At 39.6% G+C, this 21159-nt stretch overlaps 2 protein-coding genes across 4 annotated transcripts in view; both read right to left on the reverse strand.

Annotated features, from left to right (window-relative positions):
• The window catches only part of thsd4 (thrombospondin type 1 domain containing 4), a 63316-nt gene extending 48662 nt beyond the window's left edge, over window positions 1-14654 (reverse strand). The window contains exons 1-8 of the mRNA XM_085158576.1: window positions 14537-14654; window positions 10978-13628; window positions 10177-10231; window positions 9865-9934; window positions 8381-8703; window positions 6502-6934; window positions 5245-5347; window positions 71-207 (exon numbers count right to left, since the gene is read on the reverse strand). Of these exons, the coding sequence (XP_085014702.1) occupies window positions 71-207; window positions 5245-5347; window positions 6502-6934; window positions 8381-8703; window positions 9865-9934; window positions 10177-10205 (1095 nt within the window). The 5' untranslated portion in view covers window positions 10206-10231; window positions 10978-13628; window positions 14537-14654. The remainder of the gene's footprint in view (window positions 1-70; window positions 208-5244; window positions 5348-6501; window positions 6935-8380; window positions 8704-9864; window positions 9935-10176; window positions 10232-10977; window positions 13629-14536) is intronic.
• Window positions 13625-21159, reverse strand: part of lrrc49 (leucine rich repeat containing 49) — a 35350-nt gene continuing 27815 nt past the window's right edge. For all 3 annotated transcript variants that reach the window (XM_085158898.1, XM_085159058.1, XM_085158977.1), the window contains 2 exons: window positions 18630-18783; window positions 13625-15812 (listed from right to left, as the gene is read on the reverse strand). In XM_085158898.1, coding sequence (XP_085015024.1) covers window positions 15597-15812; window positions 18630-18783 — 370 coding nt within the window. In that variant the 3' untranslated portion in view covers window positions 13625-15596. The remainder of the gene's footprint in view (window positions 15813-18629; window positions 18784-21159) is intronic.

Raw genomic sequence — 21159 nt, forward strand, 5'->3', positions numbered from 1 at the left:
TTACAATAAATAATACAAAATCCTTCTCTTTTCTACAGTATGTCAGAAAAAGGGTCAGTGTGTGGCCTACCGTACACTTTCCTGCCACACAGAGAGAAGTTTCATTCTGTCCACATGGCGTCCCGTCGATCACCCTTTCTGCCTGTCGCACGTAGAACCTGAACCCTATGGCTCGGCAGTTGAGTTCACACTGCTGCTCAATAGGAACTGTAAACAGATTTAGGTATCATGATATAAAGTACACACAAACAAAAGTAAATAAAAAAAAAAACATCAACACATCACAGATGAATGTGCTGACATCCATCTTTAAATATGTGTAAAAAAATTTGACACTATCATTGTGTGAATGAAATAAACGTAGGTTTTACCATTAAATTTATTATTTTGTAACTACATGAAATCCAGCTGGATTTAAAGACTGAATCCACATTGAAATAAATTGCATATGCATATATGATACATGGGGAGTAACTGTACTTTGATCATATATTTAAATTTGCTAATCTTTTCAAGCACATATCCTTTTGGACACTTTCCAGGCACCATTCTGACCAGGCATGTTAAACTTGAGCAGAGGACAAATCAATGGTTTGGGTTTTTGTTGTTGTTGTTTCAAACTGGGAACTGAGGTTATGATGCAAAGACCAAATAACAGTCTTCAGTAGAATGTAAGACATCATAACCTTAGCATGCCCATTTCATGTCCGTCTATAGTTCACAGCATGTTAAAAGGGCGTGAGTGTTTTTGGACTCAACCATCCTCTCTGACGTTGTCCTCTTCCCCAGAAGAGTTCTAACTGTTAAGCTGCAGTTTTGATAAAATGGAGAATATCTAATGAACACTGCATTTGCACAAGTGGTCAAACTAGGACTTAAATCAAAAATAGCAGGCACTTTGGAAGCAGCTTAAAGGGGAGGTCATTTCTAAATCAACCATATCTAAATCAAGTGCTGTTTTTGCCTTTTATGGTCATATTCACCAAGTTTTTTAAATCATAAGAGTTGTTATGGTCATAACAATATAATATTTAAGCGCATAATTTACCAAAACATTAGAATTCTGTGAAAAAACAAGTGTTACAGTTTTACCCTGCGGCTGTATTCTGTAAAGAACTAAAACAGCATTGGACTGGCCTTGGCTGCTGTTTTAAAACTAAAAGGAGAAATTCTCTCTCTTTAAAATGTTAAACATGTTCTACAAAAAAAGATCTTTAATATTGACAAAAGATTATGTTTGATGCAATAAAAGCTGCAAAGTCTAACCTCTGCTTTCTTTTATTCATGTGCTTTACCAATTAGATATGCTACAAACCCAAAAGCCAGGCATTTCTTAAACAGATGTACAAGAGTATGTTTAAGCACTGCTCAAGATGGGTGTCAAATGACCCAGACTTAACCTCGTATGTGTACCTGGGGTTATTTAATCTTTATATCTGTCTTATCCATCAGTTAAGGCCACAGCACACAGAAAAGATCTCACAATACACATCTGTTTGACAGGATATTAACTCTGGAGGCTGGTATTTCCATTAGCTCAGACAAATGACAGATAGTCAGTTGTTTTGACTGTTGCCTGGATACTTCAGGTGAGTACGTTAAATGAGTTTGTATGTATGAACATTCATCAGTAAGCCTACGGACAGGTGGCATACCGTAGTCCTTACATCAAGCTACACATCAGTTTAAATACGTCATGGGTCAGGCAGCTGAAGGTGTAACACAGTGTGAACATGCAGTTAACTGTGAAATGTGTGACCTCAGGGTTAGGTGAAGCTACTGACTTTGAGCAGCATTTATTACTTCTTCAGCAACGCTTTACAAGTATTTAGTCATCTCTGTGTTTTAAACTGAGGTTTAGGTTTTCTTTTTTTTGCCTGTCCCGTTTGGATCTTTATCCATCAGAATCGTTGTCTGAAGGCCAAGAAAGATGCCAAGCGGCTTTACTTTACCAATTGGATCATCATGGCCTTGCGATATTGGTCCATATGATTGACCTTTATTGTAATTGTGTATTTATTTGATTTGATTTTTGGTTGTTACAAACGGGACAGACATGACTGGGGGATAGGACAGGGAGAAAAAAAATAAAAGAAAGAGAGGGAGAGAAAAAAATAGAGGGGAGAAGAAATGGTGAGAAAGGGGGGAAGAAAAGAGGGAAAAAAAACACCTGGATCACCTGTGTGGAGATAAGAAAAAACAGAAGAGAAAACAAACAAGAAAGAGCAACATAATAAATACAACACCATCACAATAAACTAGCTAACAGTAGATAACAGTAGATTCTAAATATTACATGTTATTGTGCAGTACGCAAGATCGACAGATGTGCTTTGAGGTAGCAGCCAAGAAAGGTGTAGTTTGTGTCTGTGAACATCTGTGTGTACACCTGTGTGAATCAGCACGCTTGTATTCAAAAGGTTTCTCCATGTAACGATCTACTAGGGAGTGTGGGGAGCTATAGCCCCATCCCCCAGGGCATGAAGCAGGTATTGAGGAGATCCAGGTCCCAGACATCCAGAGGCCCCAGACTACGAGGACCCAAGGCAACCGTGCCACCCTCCTGGGAAGAGCTGAGGAGAGCCCCAAACGAGAGGTCACCCAGCAGCCACGGAGCAGAGGCCAGAGGGGGTTGCAGTGATGTGCCCGCGGGCTCTGCCGGCAGCCAGCTGTGCCAGAGAGGACCGGGTCTCAGGCCCAGAGGCCAGAGGCCTGAGGGCACGCCACCCCCCGGAAGGGGCCTAGCCGGGCCACAGGCGCCAGAGGACATCAGCCACTGGCAGGGAGTGTGGAGAGGGGAGATAGGTCTCCATACCTCGGAGAGCCAGAGATGTTCCCAGAGAGGTGGAGTCTAAGACCCAAGCTGACATACAGACACAGACGAACAGGCGCACGCAGACACAAACGTGCATTCCCACCCCCATATACACAAACAAATACTCAGCACTCACCCGACGTGGAAACAGACACAAATAGACACTGTACACACATTCACACTCCCCAAACATACTCTATAACCCAGGTCCGGGTACCCCCGCCCCCAGAAGGGCAAACCGTACTCAGAACCAGGAGATGAAACCCTTCTCTCTGGGGTGGAGGAAAGCAGACCGCCTCCTTATCTGCAGTAGCAGGAAGGCCCCGAAACCCAGACCCCAATCCGACGGCCAGCACCTCCTCCCACCCCCAGGGGTGAGTAGAGACCCCAAACCTCCCTCCGCCCCCTCATATGGAGTGTTGCTGGGTGTTGTTCTAAAGTGCATTTAAAACACAGGAGGGCATGGTGCTTCCTGCCAGAGAGCAGCACGGCTCCTCCCGAAAACCCTCAGTGCATTTAAAATTGAGGTAGGGCACCAGCACCAGAGGTGGGTTTGAATACACAGACCATCCTGTGGATGCTGTATAACCTGTCCACCCCCAAGGCCCTATATGTATATGTTATGAGAGTATGAGTAATGCAGATGTCTAGGTTGCAGATGGTGTAACACAGTGTGAACATGCAGTTAACTGTGAAATATGTGACCTCAGGGGGTTAGGTGAAGCTACTGACTTTGAGCAGCATTTATTACTTCTTCAACAACACTTTACAGGTATTCAGTCATTTGTGTATGTGACATACATACACAAAAGAAGCAAAAAAGAATCCTAATATTGACAGCCCTAAACCCCTGCTTTAGTTTTTACGGGGGATTAATTGAGTACTGTCAGTCTCAAAGTCTGCAACGTTTGTCTCTGCCAAGAGATTTCATGGCTCAAGCCTCTTGACTTAATCATGTCGCACTCAGGATGAACTGTTAGCAGCCTCTCAGCTTTTCATCAAGTGGCATCATTAACTCAAAAATTTTAATAGTAAAAAGTCAGACTCAGTATTAGAATATTTTTTATCTACCTGCAAATTAGGAGAGTGTAAGGGCAAGACCATTACATTGACGGTACCCCAAATCAATACTGACTGCAAAATTGACATATGTGAGGAAATGTTGCCCTTTTTGCCCTTTTTGCTCAGTTAAAGCCAGTAGAGACACAGTGTCCTTGTTATATGCTATCTGTTATTCTGGGGTAAATATGCATTTAATTCTAAAATAAAGTGAAAATTTATTTATTTGTAGCTCTGGCTCTATATACCACTACAATAGATTTTAAAATCAAATCAGTTATATGACAATGAAGCCATGAGCTTTATTTCAAGGGGTTTAACAAAAACTCTGCATTAACTGTTTAAGAATTTTTATACACATTTTCAGAGGCTAAAAAACTAACTGGACAGGTGACTAACAAACAGTTTCGTGGCCAGGTGAGGCTTTTTTCATTTAATTTTATCGCAAATGTAGGAAACATAATGTCTGACATTGATCCAACGTTTTGAATTAGTGTTTTATAGGATTCCACTGTAATTTTAAATATGAGGCCCAAACAGATGCCAGTGCAAGTGAAGGTGCCATCATGAGATTGAAAGACCAAAATAAGCCTCAGAGAGAGAACAAAAAACTGTAGGACTAGCCAGATCAAACATCTGGTATACTGTTAAAAAGAAGGAGTGCTTTGGCCAACTCAGTGCTAAAGTACACAATGACCATTATTTTCATGGTTAAGAAAAATTATTTTACAACTAGTCAATTAGTCAATACTGCAAGAGTTTCTCAGGGTAAATAAATGGGATCAGTCACCTCATCTCAATCCAACAGAGTATGCTTTTCAGTTATGAAATATAAAAAGTAGCAACGGAGGGCAGCTGCAGAAAAGGCCTGGCAAAGAATCTCCAGAAGGGAAACACAGCATTTCATGATGTCCATGGGCTCTAGACCTCAGGTGGTCACTGACTAAAAAGGATTTTCATCCAAGTATTAAAAACAATATATACAATCCTTACAAACAGTCATCTCGTTCTCGTCTCTAACAAAAACTAACATCTCAGGATGTACAATCCTAACATATTAGTTTCCTGCTTATATGTTTTGCATTTTAAAGAGAAAAAAGGTCATACTGCTTGTATATACAATCCTTGCAATTATTTTTGAATGTAAAAAAAGTCTTTAATTCTTAAACAGGTAATACAAAGTTATGTGAAAACTCTGAATTAAAGCAGAAACTCCACATTTTGATCATATATTGACTGTCTGATTGACTGTCAACTATGGTGGTGTACAGAGGCAAAACTACAAGAAATTCTGTCTTTGTCCCGCAGATTATGAACCAAACCATATATACAGTTTATGTATGCTCACACTGCTCATAAATGTAACCTACCTTCATTAAAAGGTTCCCACTCGTACAGTCTGCCCATGAAAGGCTGGTTGTTGTAAGATGAACACTGGACAGCCCGGATGTGCCTGCTGGATGGGGGACAGGCCTGTGGAAGGACCAGTGAAATACAAACATGCATTTATTTTCCATGAAAACACCAAGTCCGACAGGTAAATCCCTTTGTAACTACAACCGCGTCTCACTGTCACGCTCTGTAGCCACTGATTTACTGATTGCTACGGTGAGCCTTCACTGTTTTAACTGTTTCCACTCCTCCACTTGTAGCGCTGTCTTTTTAACAAAAGAACTTAGATTCCAAGCATATATGAAGGCTCCAGAGTGAAACCCAACCTGCCTTAAGTCTCCATACATTATATCATTTGTCTAAACAAGACTGGTCTGCTTTACTTTACTTGAATATCTGTCATTACACAACATAGAGATAATGTGCAGAACCAGAGGCTGCTTCAATTCATTTTAATGCACAGAATCAGTTCAATAACCTAGAAGCTTATCCACATACTCATGCATTTAAGCTGGTGTTAAACTCGTGAAGGTGCTGTATGAGTTATTAAGATTATGGGTTATTCCCTAGTAATTTAAATAAGGTTTAATGTTTGATTCAAACACACAGACAAGTGCAGCTCTCTGGTGAGCTCTGCTATAAAACATCTACTCATAAGTTCAGTATCTCAATCAAAAACTTTACAAAAATAGATTCTGAGATGGTTTTGAAGATTGGTTTCAAGTTTGAGCGGTGGCCATGTGGCTCTGGAAAATTATAAACTATTCACACCCAAAGCTAATGAGTCCACTACAGTGCAATAAATAGCATAGGCTGTCTAGTTTCTAATTAATATTAGGTGTTCTTGTTCAATTCTTCAACTCAGTCAATGACAATTTGACTAATAAACTCTAAACACATTTGAACCAGGTCTGATTATCCGAATTAAACTGTTATGGTAGTAGAGGACACATCTACTACATGTCTAAATGCTACAAACAATAATTGAACCAAACAGTATATTCTATTTACATGGGGGTCATCTTGCATTCCTTGCCTTCTGTCAGACATAAATTTTGGAATTCATGTAAATGTGTACTTTTCCTCATCAGAGCTTCAAAGTTAAAACTAATGGTTTATAATTTGAATGCTAGCTTTTCCTTTGCACACACAAACAAAAGGAGCATTAAAAATAATGAAATCCATATTACTAACAAACCAGTCTGAGAATACAAACAAAACGCAGACTTGCATACATTACTGTTGCAGATCCTGTAGCGAGCATGCTCCCCAGTACAGAAGGAAGAAGGCAGAGGGTTGTAAGGTCTCACTTGATGCTGCTTAGGATTGGACATGTGGCTGCCTGTATGGTGCTCCTGTTGGACCTCAGCCTTGTTGGCTGAACTAGGCTGGTAAAGGGGAGCCCAGACTTGGTTATTTCTGGGATGCTGTGTCCTGGCATTCATGTAGGGTCTGCTGTAGAGATGGAGATTGCTGGAAGCATTAGGGTTGTTTAACCTGTGGCTACCATGGCCTCTAGCTGTGGGGTGGTGGGAATTAGCTGCAGCAGAGCGTCTGTGTCTGTGTGGGCGAGGGATCTTAGAGGCCTGGCCTGTATCCGTCTGCAGTGAAGCAACATAGGGCGCCCTTCCATAGCCATACTTCCCTGGGATAATGTTTGTTACCCTCCTGAAAACACAAACATGAGGATATTAACACTTAGTGTGCCAGTGTAGTTATCACTTCATCTCTAGGCTACACATGTCCCTATCGAATACCACAGAAGTGAATCCAGTCTGCTACCGTATTTCTACCGACAATGTTTTAAACTTGAATCAATATCTTTTTTTATTGGAAAGGTTTAGCTAAATGCCATCTTTTATTGAAGAAAATGTCAAGGCCCGTCTTCTGAACTACAACTTTTGTGATGCACCAGGATCTCATTGGCAGAATTCTGGGAGCTTTTGTTGTTATTTGGCTCCTTCGATTCCAACTCAAACAACCCCCCATTACTCAGCTGTCAGTGCTATTTGTTTAAAGGCAACCACAACAGGAAGGAGGTCACAAAGCTGCCAAGCACAAGCCGGGCTTTTGATTCCAACCATAAAAGACTAGTTTCCACTGCAGGGCAGTCAGATGTGCCCACAATGATGGCTCCAAAGAGTCACTTTTAGGCTGCGCTGCTCAGCATGCAGCGCAGCCATACATGACTCACTGAAAAAGCACAGAAGCTGAAATACTTTTATTTAAAAAAGGCTCGTTGCGCCTTATAACGCATCAACATAGTCGCATAAAATGCATAGATATAGAAATATGAATTGCAATATTTGTTCAAATGTTAAACATTTGTATTTTTCAGATAAAAAGTTTAGTAGTTTAAGTAGTCGCAGGGTCATGAATTCTGACAGTAACCTGGTCATAAGTCATAGCAGACTGCCCTTTTAACTAGTGTGTTGTTGTGGAAAAGGGGGTAGGGGAGGTTGTATACAGAAGACAAAGAGGGGAAAGGATGATGTTAATTTCGTATAATGGTCTTGACCGATAACATTGCCAAACAGTTATGAGTTGACTGAAATTAAGTAAAACATCCTCATTCACTCCACCATATTTACATAGTGTGTCTAACCATCAGTGTCACAGAGTACGTCACAGTCAAGCAAGATGAAATATGGAAAATTATTTTTGACATTGTACTTTTTGTCTGGATAGCTCAACCTGTGCCAGATGCTACATTAGTCATCTTTCACCATGACACGCTATATGGACTAAAAGCAGTAATTGCTGGGCCCAACTTCTTTTCTTTTGCAATGCCCCTGTCCGTTGGGTCAGATTGCTATTGAGCTCGCAACCTGTAGTCTGTACTCTGTACTGGCATTTATTATTCATAGTTTATTTATTACTACTACAGTTATATAGCCAGAAGACCAAAATTCTCCCTCATATTATTTTACATTGTGGCCTAAACGAATGCCTGGTTATTCATTATGTATCACAACATTTTTTTTTGTTGCTGATCTGTATCTAAATCTGCTATTTTAAAACAAATACAATTACAAATACATCTATTAGATTGCTTTTGGTCCTACAATTAATCCCATGTCTCTGTGCAGAATAATATCTGCTAAAAGTGTGTACCTGCGCCCACCAGGCCTGTTCTCCTTCTCTTTTCTCAGCTCTCCACGGCTACTGCTGTTGTAGGTTCTGGCTGTGCTGCGGTGCAGAGGAACTGTAGGCCGAAGAGCTGAAACTATATGGCCTGGTTGATGAGGCTGAACACCAGCCCCTCTGGAGGGGTACTGAGATGGAGCGTACACAGGTAGGCAGGGCCTAGTCTGTTCTTGTACTCCTTTTCCACAAGTCTGGGAGCAAGCTGACCAGGGACCCCAGACACCCCAAGATCCCTGAATTTCTCCATGCTCTGCCCTAACTTCCTCGTGGTGCTCTGCCCTCTGAGGAACCTGCATGGAAATGAAACATCAATTAAGGGCATCACAAAGTACAAAGAAGTGGAAAAGTGCTGCGAGATCTGAATGCCAAGGATTTGTGGAAAGCCTCAGCAAGACTTTAATCTTTAAAGATAATGGCTTTGAATAAAAGCTTACAATGGGGACCTCATCACATCACCACAACTATCCTGCCTCTCTGCCCCCCACCAGTGCTCATGAAATAGACCTCTGTTCATGGGAATAAAGGCCTGATTTGGCTGATTAGTGGGTGTCTGTTTGTGGTCTATCCCCTATTGGCTACCTGTGCTTCTCACTATTGACTGTATGCCTCTGTGTCGCTGTGCCAGGGACATATTAGTAGCGATCACTCTCTGTTTGAGGAATTTGCCAGCAGGAGTCCTTTTCCAAGCTGCCTTTATCCGCAAAGTTGCGTGGAAATTCTGTCTTTAAGGAGTGCTTTGTCGCCTTTCACAACAACCTCTCTGGGCAAACACATGGCTGTAGTAAAAGCTCAGCTGCCTTTGACTTTTAGTGGATGGAAAGAGAATACAAAAGCAGTAGGGAGAGTTGGCAGGGAGCTTCTTCTGCTGTCAGTCAGCCTGTGCAGCTATTCAGGGAAGCCCTGGACCACCCCTCCGCCTCTTCTGCAGCTTCGGCTTTTGTAACCCAAAGCCACTGTCATCTCTGGGTCACCCAAAGGTCACACAGCTGGACCCCCAGTAGAAACACACGGAGGCAATTCATACACACACCCTTCTTTCTGACAGTTCTGTTGGTCAGCCATCTTCCATTACTTGTGTCGCTGCGGGGGTCAAGAGGTGGATTGCTGACAACTAAAATCAGCCCTCTTTGTTTGGCTAAGGCCGACAGATGTTTTCACTTTCCGTCTCTACAAGTACAGATTATCACCGTGGTCAGGTTACCCCTGGGAATACTCTCATTCGCTGTTTTGGGTGTGCTGGTGAGAAACAATCATGCATGCCATCTTTGAAGATGAGCATTCCTGTCTCTTTTTCCAACGAAGCAATTAGACTAAAAGATAAAACACCAAAAAGAAAAATTCCAGGAAACATTTGATGGAGGTCTACCATCATGAGAATTAGGACATCAAGCAAATCACACAAGTTAAAACACTGACATATTTTTTCTAGTAGCTCCATCTCCCATGCTCACCTTTCTGTGGTCTGTTGTGTGCTGGCTGCCCAGGGGATCTGACCAAAGTAACAATAGCAGCATAGACAGTCTGTACAAACCAGAGAGAAGTAATTACTGGTCATATTTACAGCTTTACTCCAACTGGTTTATTGGCTCACAATAGAAATTATGATTTGCTGATACTACTATTGAAATATTGCTGAAATACTGACATACTGTTATTCAGCTTCTATTAAGGATAATCAGAGAATGAGTCAGTCTCACAAAAAATGGGAACACAGACATAAATCTGAGGTTAACCACAAATGAATGCACCTGATATTAATTTACCTGACAGTCCAGACACAGCCTCCTTTCATTCTTCCTGGTTTCTTAAAGCTGTACACTTCAATGTAAAAAGAGAAGTTGACATTAGCATGCACCTGAGTGGTGGTGACATTTTCAGCGCTGATGTGTTGGCTACAGTCCAGAAGCTTCAAAGAGTTAGATTCTGTCTAATCACGGTCCATCTACAGAACAGACTCGGTTTACCTTTTTAGCTTGGCATATATTTAAAGGAAACGTTGATTCTATCAAAACTGGTACCTTTTTTCCTACCGCTTCACTCTAGAATCCATTTGAAAAAGACTTTTACCCACCTGACCCTGTGATGACCTCTTAGCTTCTGGAATCTAAAAACTGCATCACCGCTGACAGCAGGTTTGAGTTGCAGTCAGAGCAAAACTTTCACCTGTCACCCCTTACCCTATGACCTAGGCCTTCTTTGCACATTTTCTACATGAATTTTATTGACACAAATGAAATGGTCAAAAAGACCTGAGAACTGCCACTTAGCAAACACCGGGAAAACACTGAAATGCGAATGGGGGTGGTAGATAATTAGTTGTGCTGAAAATCATAGAGTTTAACCTCAGAGCAGACTTTTGGATAGAATAATGCTTTTTAAAGGTCGCCCAGCAGACAGTAACTTTCGATTAATTACTGCGATTCTTCCCTCAGGACGCAGGACGCCACTTCCCGTAATACACATTCACTTTACTCGCTGTGAGGATTAATTTATTATAGTTAAAGAAAAATAACAAGAAATGATAATAGTATGACAGAAAGGCCTATAGCATCATCTCCACCTACCTGTACTTTTAGTTACTGACGCGTGTATGGTGAAGTTATTTGCTGCCTCACTGTAAGCTCTAAGTAGTAGTAGGTCCTATCAACGCGCAATCCTCATGGTCGAAACATTAATCCAGGTAGAAATCCAGGGCTTCCCTCTAGAAACTTGCTGCTGAGCCATGTAAATCAGTTAATCCGTACCAGAGTTGTGAAACAAATCCAGGCAGAGTGTAAACTCCAGACTCTAATCATCACGGTGACTCCGGTGGTTCTACTTTTACGCACAAAGCCACTGAATGACAGAAAGCTGGAAACTGACACAACGCACAGAATGCGCCCTCTGCTGCGCCCCCTGCCGCTGTGACTACGTTGTCTGACTGTGTGTGTTTGTGTCTCGTGTAAATATTGAGGTGTGCGCCTCCTTTCCAATTCCGCGAAAGGTGGTGGCGAGCTTGTATGTATTTATGTGTAAAGTGAGAAGGAAATGGGGGGGGTTATGTTCCTCTCCAAAGTCTTTTCGACACTCCTCTCGCCGTGAGCTGCCCATGTTGGAGCCACATGCAGGTAAACGATCTCCTTAATCGAGTCAAAGCTACTCCCGTGTCTCTGACAGAGGTCACAAAAGGGATCTAAGTGCTGAAAAACTGAAATGCTGGTGTATTAGCTGCATTTAGCTTTTGTTCTCTAACACTGCACACGACAACGCCGCAAGGACGCCAGTAACTCGTATTTGTGAGGGTTATTTTGAAATACAACTTTCAAAATATTGCTCGAGTCTTTGTAAAACTTGCAATAATTTTAATCAGCAGCAATTAAAAACAAACTGAATATATAAAATAACAAAACAGCAAAGTTAAAGGGCAGTTCTATCAAAATAATGTTTCCCCTTCTTGCCACAAATAAAATACAGCCAGGACTCATTAGATAATCTAGTTCATGCCTCTGTGACATGATCATTTTTTATCTAGCTTCTACAAAATGACATAGAGTCATTGAAGAAACTGTTCTGAAAGAAATGCAATTTGCACAGTTTTGTTTGCATGGATTTATTGTTTGGTCATCCAATAAACCAACTCATAGTGCTATATGTACAGCTTTACCTATACTGTTTCAATACTGGGAAAATGCAGGAAACCACAAAACAGTGAATTAAACTATAATTCACAAGAATTGTCTTGATTTTTTCCAGGATGTCTCAAAGGAGCAGATTTCATTAAGTGGGATTGGTACTCGGATGCAGCCAAAGCAAATATACAAAAACTGGATAATCTAAGACTTTTTAGCTAAATGAAAACTGGAGGCATTTTTATATGAGGTAGGTCACATGTGGAGTAACATTTGGCTTCGGGCTTGAATCACAGACATTTGCTGTTTTATTTTTGCAGAGTAAAAAAGCTCAGTGTATTGTTCTCTTCAGTCTGTTTATTTAGTTTGAAAAACAGAGCTATGCATAGCAGAGTGGTTTATACCACAGCAGCTTATTATAGCCATCATTCATAAACATGCAGCCTTTATTATAGAGTATAGCCAACATAATCTACAAATATTGTGAAATCAGTATGCCAATATGTCTGTGCAGCCTAAGTCTGTGCATAGAGATCCATCACCAGTGGTACTGGTGGCACTAAGTACCACTGCACTGCAGTATCTCTTTGCAGTATGGGGAGTAAAGTAAAGGGAGCTTGCCCCCACTGACTTTTCTCACTAGTGCATAGATGCTGAGACTGCTCAGGCATTTAACCTTGAAGTTTTTAAACCTTTCTTAGACAAACAATACTGTTTCAGATGATTGGCTGACAGTCTGTCTAGACAAGATTTAAAGACAGTGGACACTACTGTCTCACACAAGGTGAACATGCACACTGTCTCTGGACAACACTCAAAAAAATTTCATGAATGTGTCTAAAGGGAGCAGTAGAATGACAAGCTATAGTAAACCACCATCTCCCTTTATTTATTTACATTTTTTTAAGGGTTAATGTAAGTTGATCTTCGGGGGGAAATTTATTTTGCGATCTACATCTAACTCATTATAATTCTGAAATGCAATTGATTAGCTAACAAGTCAAACCACTGTTTCAGATCATTATTTTTTGCAGCACATGGCTCACAATAAACAATACACTTGGTTCATTCCAGCAGAAACTAATAGTTGGTCCTGTGAGGTGGAACGAATTGGCAGCCGGCTCTCCAGACTGCAGAAAAATCTATCAGAGTTGAGCATATCAACACTGCAGCTTCTAAACCAGCTCTTAGGATTTTAGCTTGTCATTCACCCAAACAGAGATTATACAGATAATATTGCATGGGTTTAGTCAACTATTTTATAATAAGTACAATAATGAATTCACTCTCATTTCACTCCCCCTTTTGGGTTTACTGTGACCTTCTACGTGTGTCTACATTATAATTACACCATTACACTCGTAAACAGACAACTGTAAGCTTTAAACCACAGCTGAATCAATCAAGCCTGTAGCGTGGAGGTTTAAAGTTGTCTGAGAAATCAGAGGTACACAAAGATGGAAAGAAAGTTAGTCCATTATTTGCATTCTGAAAATGAGATTGTCTTCACAGCCTTGCAGAAATCCTCACACTAGTTTGCCTCTCATTATCCAAGCTCTTCTTGGCTGATGGCCACTGTGCATTGGCAGCTGAGACGTACAGTGCTGCTGTTGTGACAGAAAAAAAGTGCATTGATTTACTGTGAGCAAGGATCCAAGTGCTCAGTTTTCAGGCGTAGATAAAAGCTATTTTGATGATCTACTGTAGCCAGTGCTACCTGAGATAAATTGAAAACCTTATGCTTTACTCGCCCACTTTAAGTATTACAGCTATTGATTACTATCATGTAACCAGACCAATCCTTGCTGCAAACACAGCAACTCTAATTGAAAAAAGAACTATATATATTTTAATATTCAGACATAATAAAATTGCATTTAATACACGTTGCACATTTAATACAAATGTCAGTGTAACGTCCTATGATAAACAAATATGTATTTAATTTGTGCCGCAGATTGATTGACAGTTATTTCTCACCAAGACATATGGAGCACATATTCATGTGTGTAGCTTTCTAGACTGGATGGAGCTCAGGAAATACTAAACTGTTTGGACTTCTCTCCAGCGATGAGACATTGCTCTCATTTTGTGGCTCTGTGCATCTGTTTGCTGTCACTAGTCACAAAGTTCTGTCAGTCCTTTGGGACTAGACTTTTCTTGCAGTGTTGACACCTGTAGTCTCACAAACTGACAAAATATAACAACAGTGCATTGCTGATAGGCAGCAATGTTGCGCATCAGACGTGTTCAAAGTAAACTAGTTGTCGCTTTCTGATAGCAGACATTTGCACTGAGAGCTTTCCTGTCAACGCAGAACAATGAGCCTTCATATGAAATCATCATGGGACAGTTGCCCCAAAAACAACACGTTATACCGTGTTTCTTTTTATACAACAACTGCGATGTTCTGGTTCTTAGATTTAACTGCTCTATTAGAACAGATGCTGAACTATACTCTGTAGCATGGGCAAAAGATTGTTGTGGGAGAAAAGTAAATATGAATGTCACTCACATTACTTTTTTTACCAGGAAATAGCCACCGGGCACTGATGTTCTTGCCTTCTTCAAGTCAAATGCCCCAAGAAAGGCACTGATCTCCAGTGAGGTGGATGACATATGACAACACGACCCATCAGCTTGTGTGGGGCTGTTTGACACTCGTGGTGTTACTCCTCTGGCTTGGTGCCATTCCCTGCTGACTGTCAGATTAAATAAGGGTTAAGCATTTTTTGTAGGGTTAAAGAGCAGGTGGTGGGAAACAGGTGAAGCCTCTACACCTTCGGGGACATTCCAGTCTTAGTTCACGCTACCTTCCTAGTTTTTGGACCTCCTAGCATGAATGTAGAGGCTCCGCCTTCTGAAATACCAATGGCTTGTGACTGACTTTCAAAGTAAGAATAGCATATTTTAAGAAATGATCTAATTGAATGACCTAGCCCCTTCACTCCAGTAGAGACATTTATCAGAAAAATAATTAGGTATACTATGCAGACAATCTCAGTGTTAATGCAGAATTGTTTAATACTAAGCACAATACAGAAAATCAGTGGTAAACAAAGAAAAGACCTTGTCCTTGTTTGTGCCCTTGCATTTATGCCCCGCAGGAAGAAATGAGAGAGCAATGGATGAGACAGGCTTTAAGACAGAAAAATCATTCTAGTCTCAAGAAAAGAGACACTGGTCATTTTCAGCTGATGATATTAATGGTGTAGAAGGGTCATTCAGATGGCTTTTAAAGTGCAGACAATGCTCCCTAGGGGCAACAATGCACATTGAGTCACTAAGTCTCTTTAACATTCTTCAAGTATTATTTACCTTCAAGCTCTGAAGAATCAAACTGTGGGTTTTTAGTGAAAAATCTACATTCAGACAATTTCTTCAGACATCTATAAAATAGTCTACGTACATTTCAAGCAGAAGCTTCCAACAGACTAAGGAAATACACCCTTGTGTTTCCAAATGCATTAAAACCGATAAAGTGATTATGTGTTATCCATTTTGAAATTAAAGGCGCAAGAAAGCTCTGTCCACGTGTGCATGTATGTTGCCTAACAGTGAACCTTTGGTCCTTTTCACTTGGTCTCAGAGAGCTTTGCCAGGCTGGCTTGGCGGAAGGCCCCTCGGTCCCTCATATCCAAGACACAGTCTCTCACCATCTCTGCAAACATGGAAGGCCAGAGCTTGTGTAAAGCCTCGCCCTTCAGGTTGGTGTCTGATGCACTTTGGACCAACTCCTGTAGGTACTGCTCTACCATAGAAGCACGCTCTGACGACTCCACACTGCCCTCCTGTGAAAGGAAAGAGAGCTCATTGTTGTTGATTCTGTTTTTCTATGGCATGGGAACATGTGAAACCATTGCAATTGTCTATTTTCTCTATGAACTGCTCACAATGGGCTGAAAAATATAATAAGTACACAAACTTCAGATAATAACACACAGACAGTAATAATCCTACATGTCTTTATTAAACACACCCATAATACAATCACCGTATAAAAGTGAGACCTTAGATTCTTAGTTCACAAGGAAAATTTGCACTATTTGGATCGGATAAATTCTAATGATCTCTGGTGATTGATTGATTGATTGATTGATTGATTGATTGGTAATTTATTTCAACATGTGAACAATATACAAGTACATTTAGAAAAGAAAATAAGAAAGAAAAAAAATACTATACAAAAAAAACGTTCTGATTAATTTACATGTTGAAAGGGAGTGGGAAGAAGTAAACACTTATTTAATCCCACCCCTTTGCCATAAATTATCAGTTAATATTTAGTCAGCTTCCTTACTGATATAATTTGTAATAAAAATAGTGAACAGATTTCTGATATACTATATACTATAATATCACATCATGAGTTTTTGTTTTGTTTTGTTTTGTTTTTTTAAATAGAGACATTCACTTAATTTAAATATTTTCCTTTTCTTTACAGTTCGAGAAGATCATATTTTTATAACTCTTTCTGAACAGTTTTATGTTTGGACATTGCTTTAATTCCATAGTCAGACTGTTCCATAGTTTCACTCCATGAACAGAAACACAAAAGCCTTTTCTTGTCGTACGTACCTTCATTGTTTTGAAGTTACAAAAACCCCTTAAATTATAACTTCCTTCTTTCAAAAAAACATACTCTGCAAAAAGCTTTCTTGACACTTACTACTGCTGCAACACCCAACATCTACTAAGCTTTGTTTCAAGGACAGCTAACCACATATTATCCTGTAAGACACGCTAATAAAAGATGGGAAGTCTAGAAAAACAAAGCAGTTTTTAAATGCCTTTTATGCGAAAAAAGCTATTGCTCAAAAAATTGTTTGGCTCAAAAAACAAATTCAAAAACAAATTTAAGGTTTTGGAGTGCCTGAATCACAGGCCACACTTAAATCCTACCGACAAATGTCAGTGTAACGTCCTATGCTTTGACATGAACTTAAACAGGCCACTCATGTTTGAAAACCCTTCAGTGTGGTTGAATTGAAACAATTCTGCAAAGAAGAGTTGGCAAAAATTCCTCCACAGTTTTTTTTTCACATGGAGTTAGGTAGGTTTGGATAACTTTTTTCCCCTCAATAAATGAAATCATCTCTTAAAAGTGCACTTTATATTTTCTGGAATTATCTTTGCCTAACATTAAAATGTGCATAATGATCTGAAACATGTAATTGTAACAAATTTTCAAAAAAGGAAAAAATCACTAGGAGGGCAAATTCTTTTTCACAGCACAGTGGTTGAGCAGACAACTAATATGCCGAAGGCTATGCTTCTCTCTGCTGTGCCCTGTGTTCGAGTCTCCTTAAGAGTATTTCCTGCAAGTCACTCTCACTCTCTCTCTTCACGGTCTACCCTACACTGTGTGTAATAAAGATCTTTCTTCACGCTTCATGCTTCACTGTTGGAGATGTTAGATGATAGTTGTTATAGCTGTTTCTTGAGTCAACATTCAAATGATTTCCATACGTATTTAAACATACGTATAGACTGTGAACAGAACAACATAATTTGCATGTTTGCGTTACAAATTATAATACATTTGGTTTGTTCATTTTTCTATCTTATAAATACATCTGTTTTTCAAACAGAAATGATAGGAGTGTCTTAAATTAGTGGAAACAGAGGTCTTACATATCGCAGTACGCTTTTGTTAAACATACAACTAAATCATAAAGTCAATGCTGGTGTTGATGTTATAATGAGATTGGGTAAACAGCCTTTATCTAACTTTAAAAGAGAGGTGAAAGAGGTGACCTGAACATGGGGCAGAAAAGCAAGAGTACTGTCATGCCAAAACAGGTACTGGTGCCTGATCTGCACAAACATGTCAGATGCTCCACTCTGTCCTCAGTAAATGGAGGTTAAATTGCACCCAAATAAAGCAGGATGAAACTGCATTAGTGCAAGTGTCGGTTACTAAGAGACTACAGTAGCTAGAGGCTTAGGCTTCTCCAATGTGCTGTTATCCCAAGTTCACTGTATTTATTGTTGCTGAATTTAAGAGAAAATAGAGATTTGAGTAATATTAAGTAATCCCAAGTGGAACCATGTTAACTGTATCTGGTTGAGGAAAGTAATTTTAAGATTTCAGAAATTGCTGTTTTTTCTTCGGCTTATAATGTGTGTTTTATAAGCTATGCCATCCAATGCAAAGTTTCTGGCAACACTGGTGGTATTAGTTGCACTTGTTAGTGAAACCTTTAGCAATGATGATGATAAAACAGCATGCACAATATCTTTCATTGCTATAATAGTTCTATGGAGATATTGCAGTGAAGACCAACTTTCAGTCCATCTCACCCATGCTGCTCACTCCTGCTTTATCTGACTTAATCAATGCCATAACTGTTGTAACAGAGGCCTGCTTTGTTCTCTGAATATAAATGACTGCAGATCAAGATACAAGTTTCACAGTACAGTAGTCCTGCATGAATTAGAAAGGACTGATGCCAAATACTGATTCCTGTTCGATGGTGCATTAATGACCTGTGTGTTATTTGTATGAATGACACCAGAAGCTGACTCCTGTTCGAGTCATTGTTTGTATTTTCTCTTAACCTTCTTTTGAAGATGAAGTACAGTCAGCACTATAAATAAGAACTAACCTCAGGGCTCTCTGCACTGCAGTCTCTGCTTGGATAGTTAAACAACGCTCTGCTCAGGCCTTCTCCCAGGAGTTTCCCATTATCACGCAGCTCCTCTGGACTGAGTCCTGCCCGCCGGCCGCGCCCCTCCAACAGGAACTGCAACTGCCGCTTCCTTCAGGGTGAAGAAAGACAAGAAAGAAGAGTAAGTCAGATATAGACTGAAAAAACACAAAGACACCTGGGGAGAAACAGTGGCTGCAAGTGAGTGGCACCACTATAATAAAGGCATGTTTTTGTATCCATCAAATGGCACTATCTCAACTTAATACTGTGAAAACAGTTTCTTGAGAAATAAGGGAAAGCATTTAAACAAACACTGACAGTTCAGAAAGGTCAGCAACACTCAGATACTTTGAACAAAAAAACACCATAATGGATTAAATCCAAACAGGCAAACAATATGTAAAATGTTAATAGTCTTTTTGAACTGTTTCCATAAATATTTTAATGTCTTTAACACAGAGAAGTACAATACACTTATTAAAGCAGTACAGCGCTCTAACATAAACTACATCAAATGTTGCTGTCTATCAAAAGTAAATGTCATGTGATACACTACTGCACCAACATGTACCACAGGTCAGTGCCAGGATGCTGAAACTGTCTTTTCAGAGGAAGCTGGAGGCAAACATTCCTTTTAAGATAAGACAGTTTGTAGAGTGTGTGAATGCATGTGTATGCCAAAACACATCAGTGTCATTCACTCATGATAATGACTAACACAATAATACAGATGCATGGAAGTTAGATCTGATAAAAAAATAAAAAAATAAATAAAAAACTTGAAACAACACCTTGGGTTTGATATATGATCCCACTGTTTCAGCCTGAATTTTACAAACACAGTGCAGATGGCATCTGTTTAATGCTGAGGAATTTAGTTGTATTTTGTCCATCAGAGACCTTAAGCAATATAGCGAGCATGCCCAGTTACAGCGTTAGTTTCCCTTTGATGTCTTCACTCAGACTGAAGTTAAAGAACCCTAACGGGTGTGGGTGGGGGAGGTAACTTAACTTAACTGATTAAAGATAGATAGATAAATAAATGGGCCATTCTCTCTCTCAGCTTGTTCACAGTGCATCAGTTCTTTATTACTATATTTTATACTTTATATTACTATACTCTATACGATATTCTATTATCTTTATTACTTATCCAGATAAATTACATTATAACTCTCCTTTTCAAGAAATGGCCACGAGGATATTACAACCATTATAAACGCATACAAACACAAATACAACTGTCACACACTACAAATGAGTGAAAATGAACAGTTGTTGAAAGCAGAGAATACACACTACTGAATCTTACACGTGTAACTTTATACTGAGAGGAAGTATGAAATATGCTTAATGCAGGTATAACACATGCTATATGAGAAGGAGAAGCAAGGGACAGAGAGAGGACATTAGCATTTTATAAATTTTATAAATGAAAAAAAAAATTATTGATTGGTGATAGATAAATGACTCGATGCCAAATTTTAGAGGCGCTCGTGTGCACAGAAAAATCAGATAGCTAATATATGCAATATAAACAGCATCACATGTGTTTCCAGTGTCAGCTCCTTATGATGCAAAACAAAGTGTGATAAACTGAAAGCGTTTATTATAATGAGATCTTAAATTCCATAGTGAAGGATGATGTGGGTTTTTTGGGTTTTTTCACTAGAACGCCTGTGGCGCACAGATAAGCGTAGTCTAAATGCATACCTTTGCCACAGCTACAAATGCTGCATGAATTGAGTCCCTGGATCCAGAGGCATATCTGACTACATAAAAAATTATGTACAATAATTTTTAGTATTTCTATTTCTATTAGCTATTTATTTTTTGCAAAATGTGATGCACATTGTGATTTTTTGCCATATCTTGCAGGTCAAATCGGTCCATAACTTTTAAAATCATTTTGCAAAGAAACCCATCAAAACATCTTACTGATGAAGGCACTGATGCAGAGTTATGCAGCCATCCATAACTCTGCATCGAGGAGACGCTGCAGTGACTGAATCCCAGTGGGGACAAATGCGCATAATGCCTCAACTTACTGACCTCTGCAGGAACTTAATTCCTCACTAGTGTTTAAGGTAAACCCCCTAAACAAAATAGACATAACAAGCATTAATTTAAAGCTCAGCATTAATTTACCATCTTTTAATACTGTTTGCTCACTCATAATTGCTGTTTCAAGTAATTTCTTTTTTATTATTATTCATGCTGGGAAACTAAAACCACATTTTACGTAGAGAAACAATCTACAGCATTTTTCAGATTTATTTTTAAATAAGTGAGTCAGATGGATACAAATTATTCAAGATCCTGCATGCGGATAACAGTGAGTAAGATTTCTGCACTGATATGAAATTAATCTTTGGCCTTGGGCTGTTGTGTGTTATATTTTCATAACAGACTCCATGAAGCAGAGGTGAGATACAAAGAATATAAAGACAGTTGAAATTGAGTTCTAGGTTGTTTAAAATAAATT

This window comes from Neolamprologus multifasciatus, chromosome 1, assembly GCF_963576455.1.
Source record: "Neolamprologus multifasciatus chromosome 1, fNeoMul1.2, whole genome shotgun sequence".
Taxonomy (NCBI): domain Eukaryota; kingdom Metazoa; phylum Chordata; class Actinopteri; order Cichliformes; family Cichlidae; genus Neolamprologus; species Neolamprologus multifasciatus.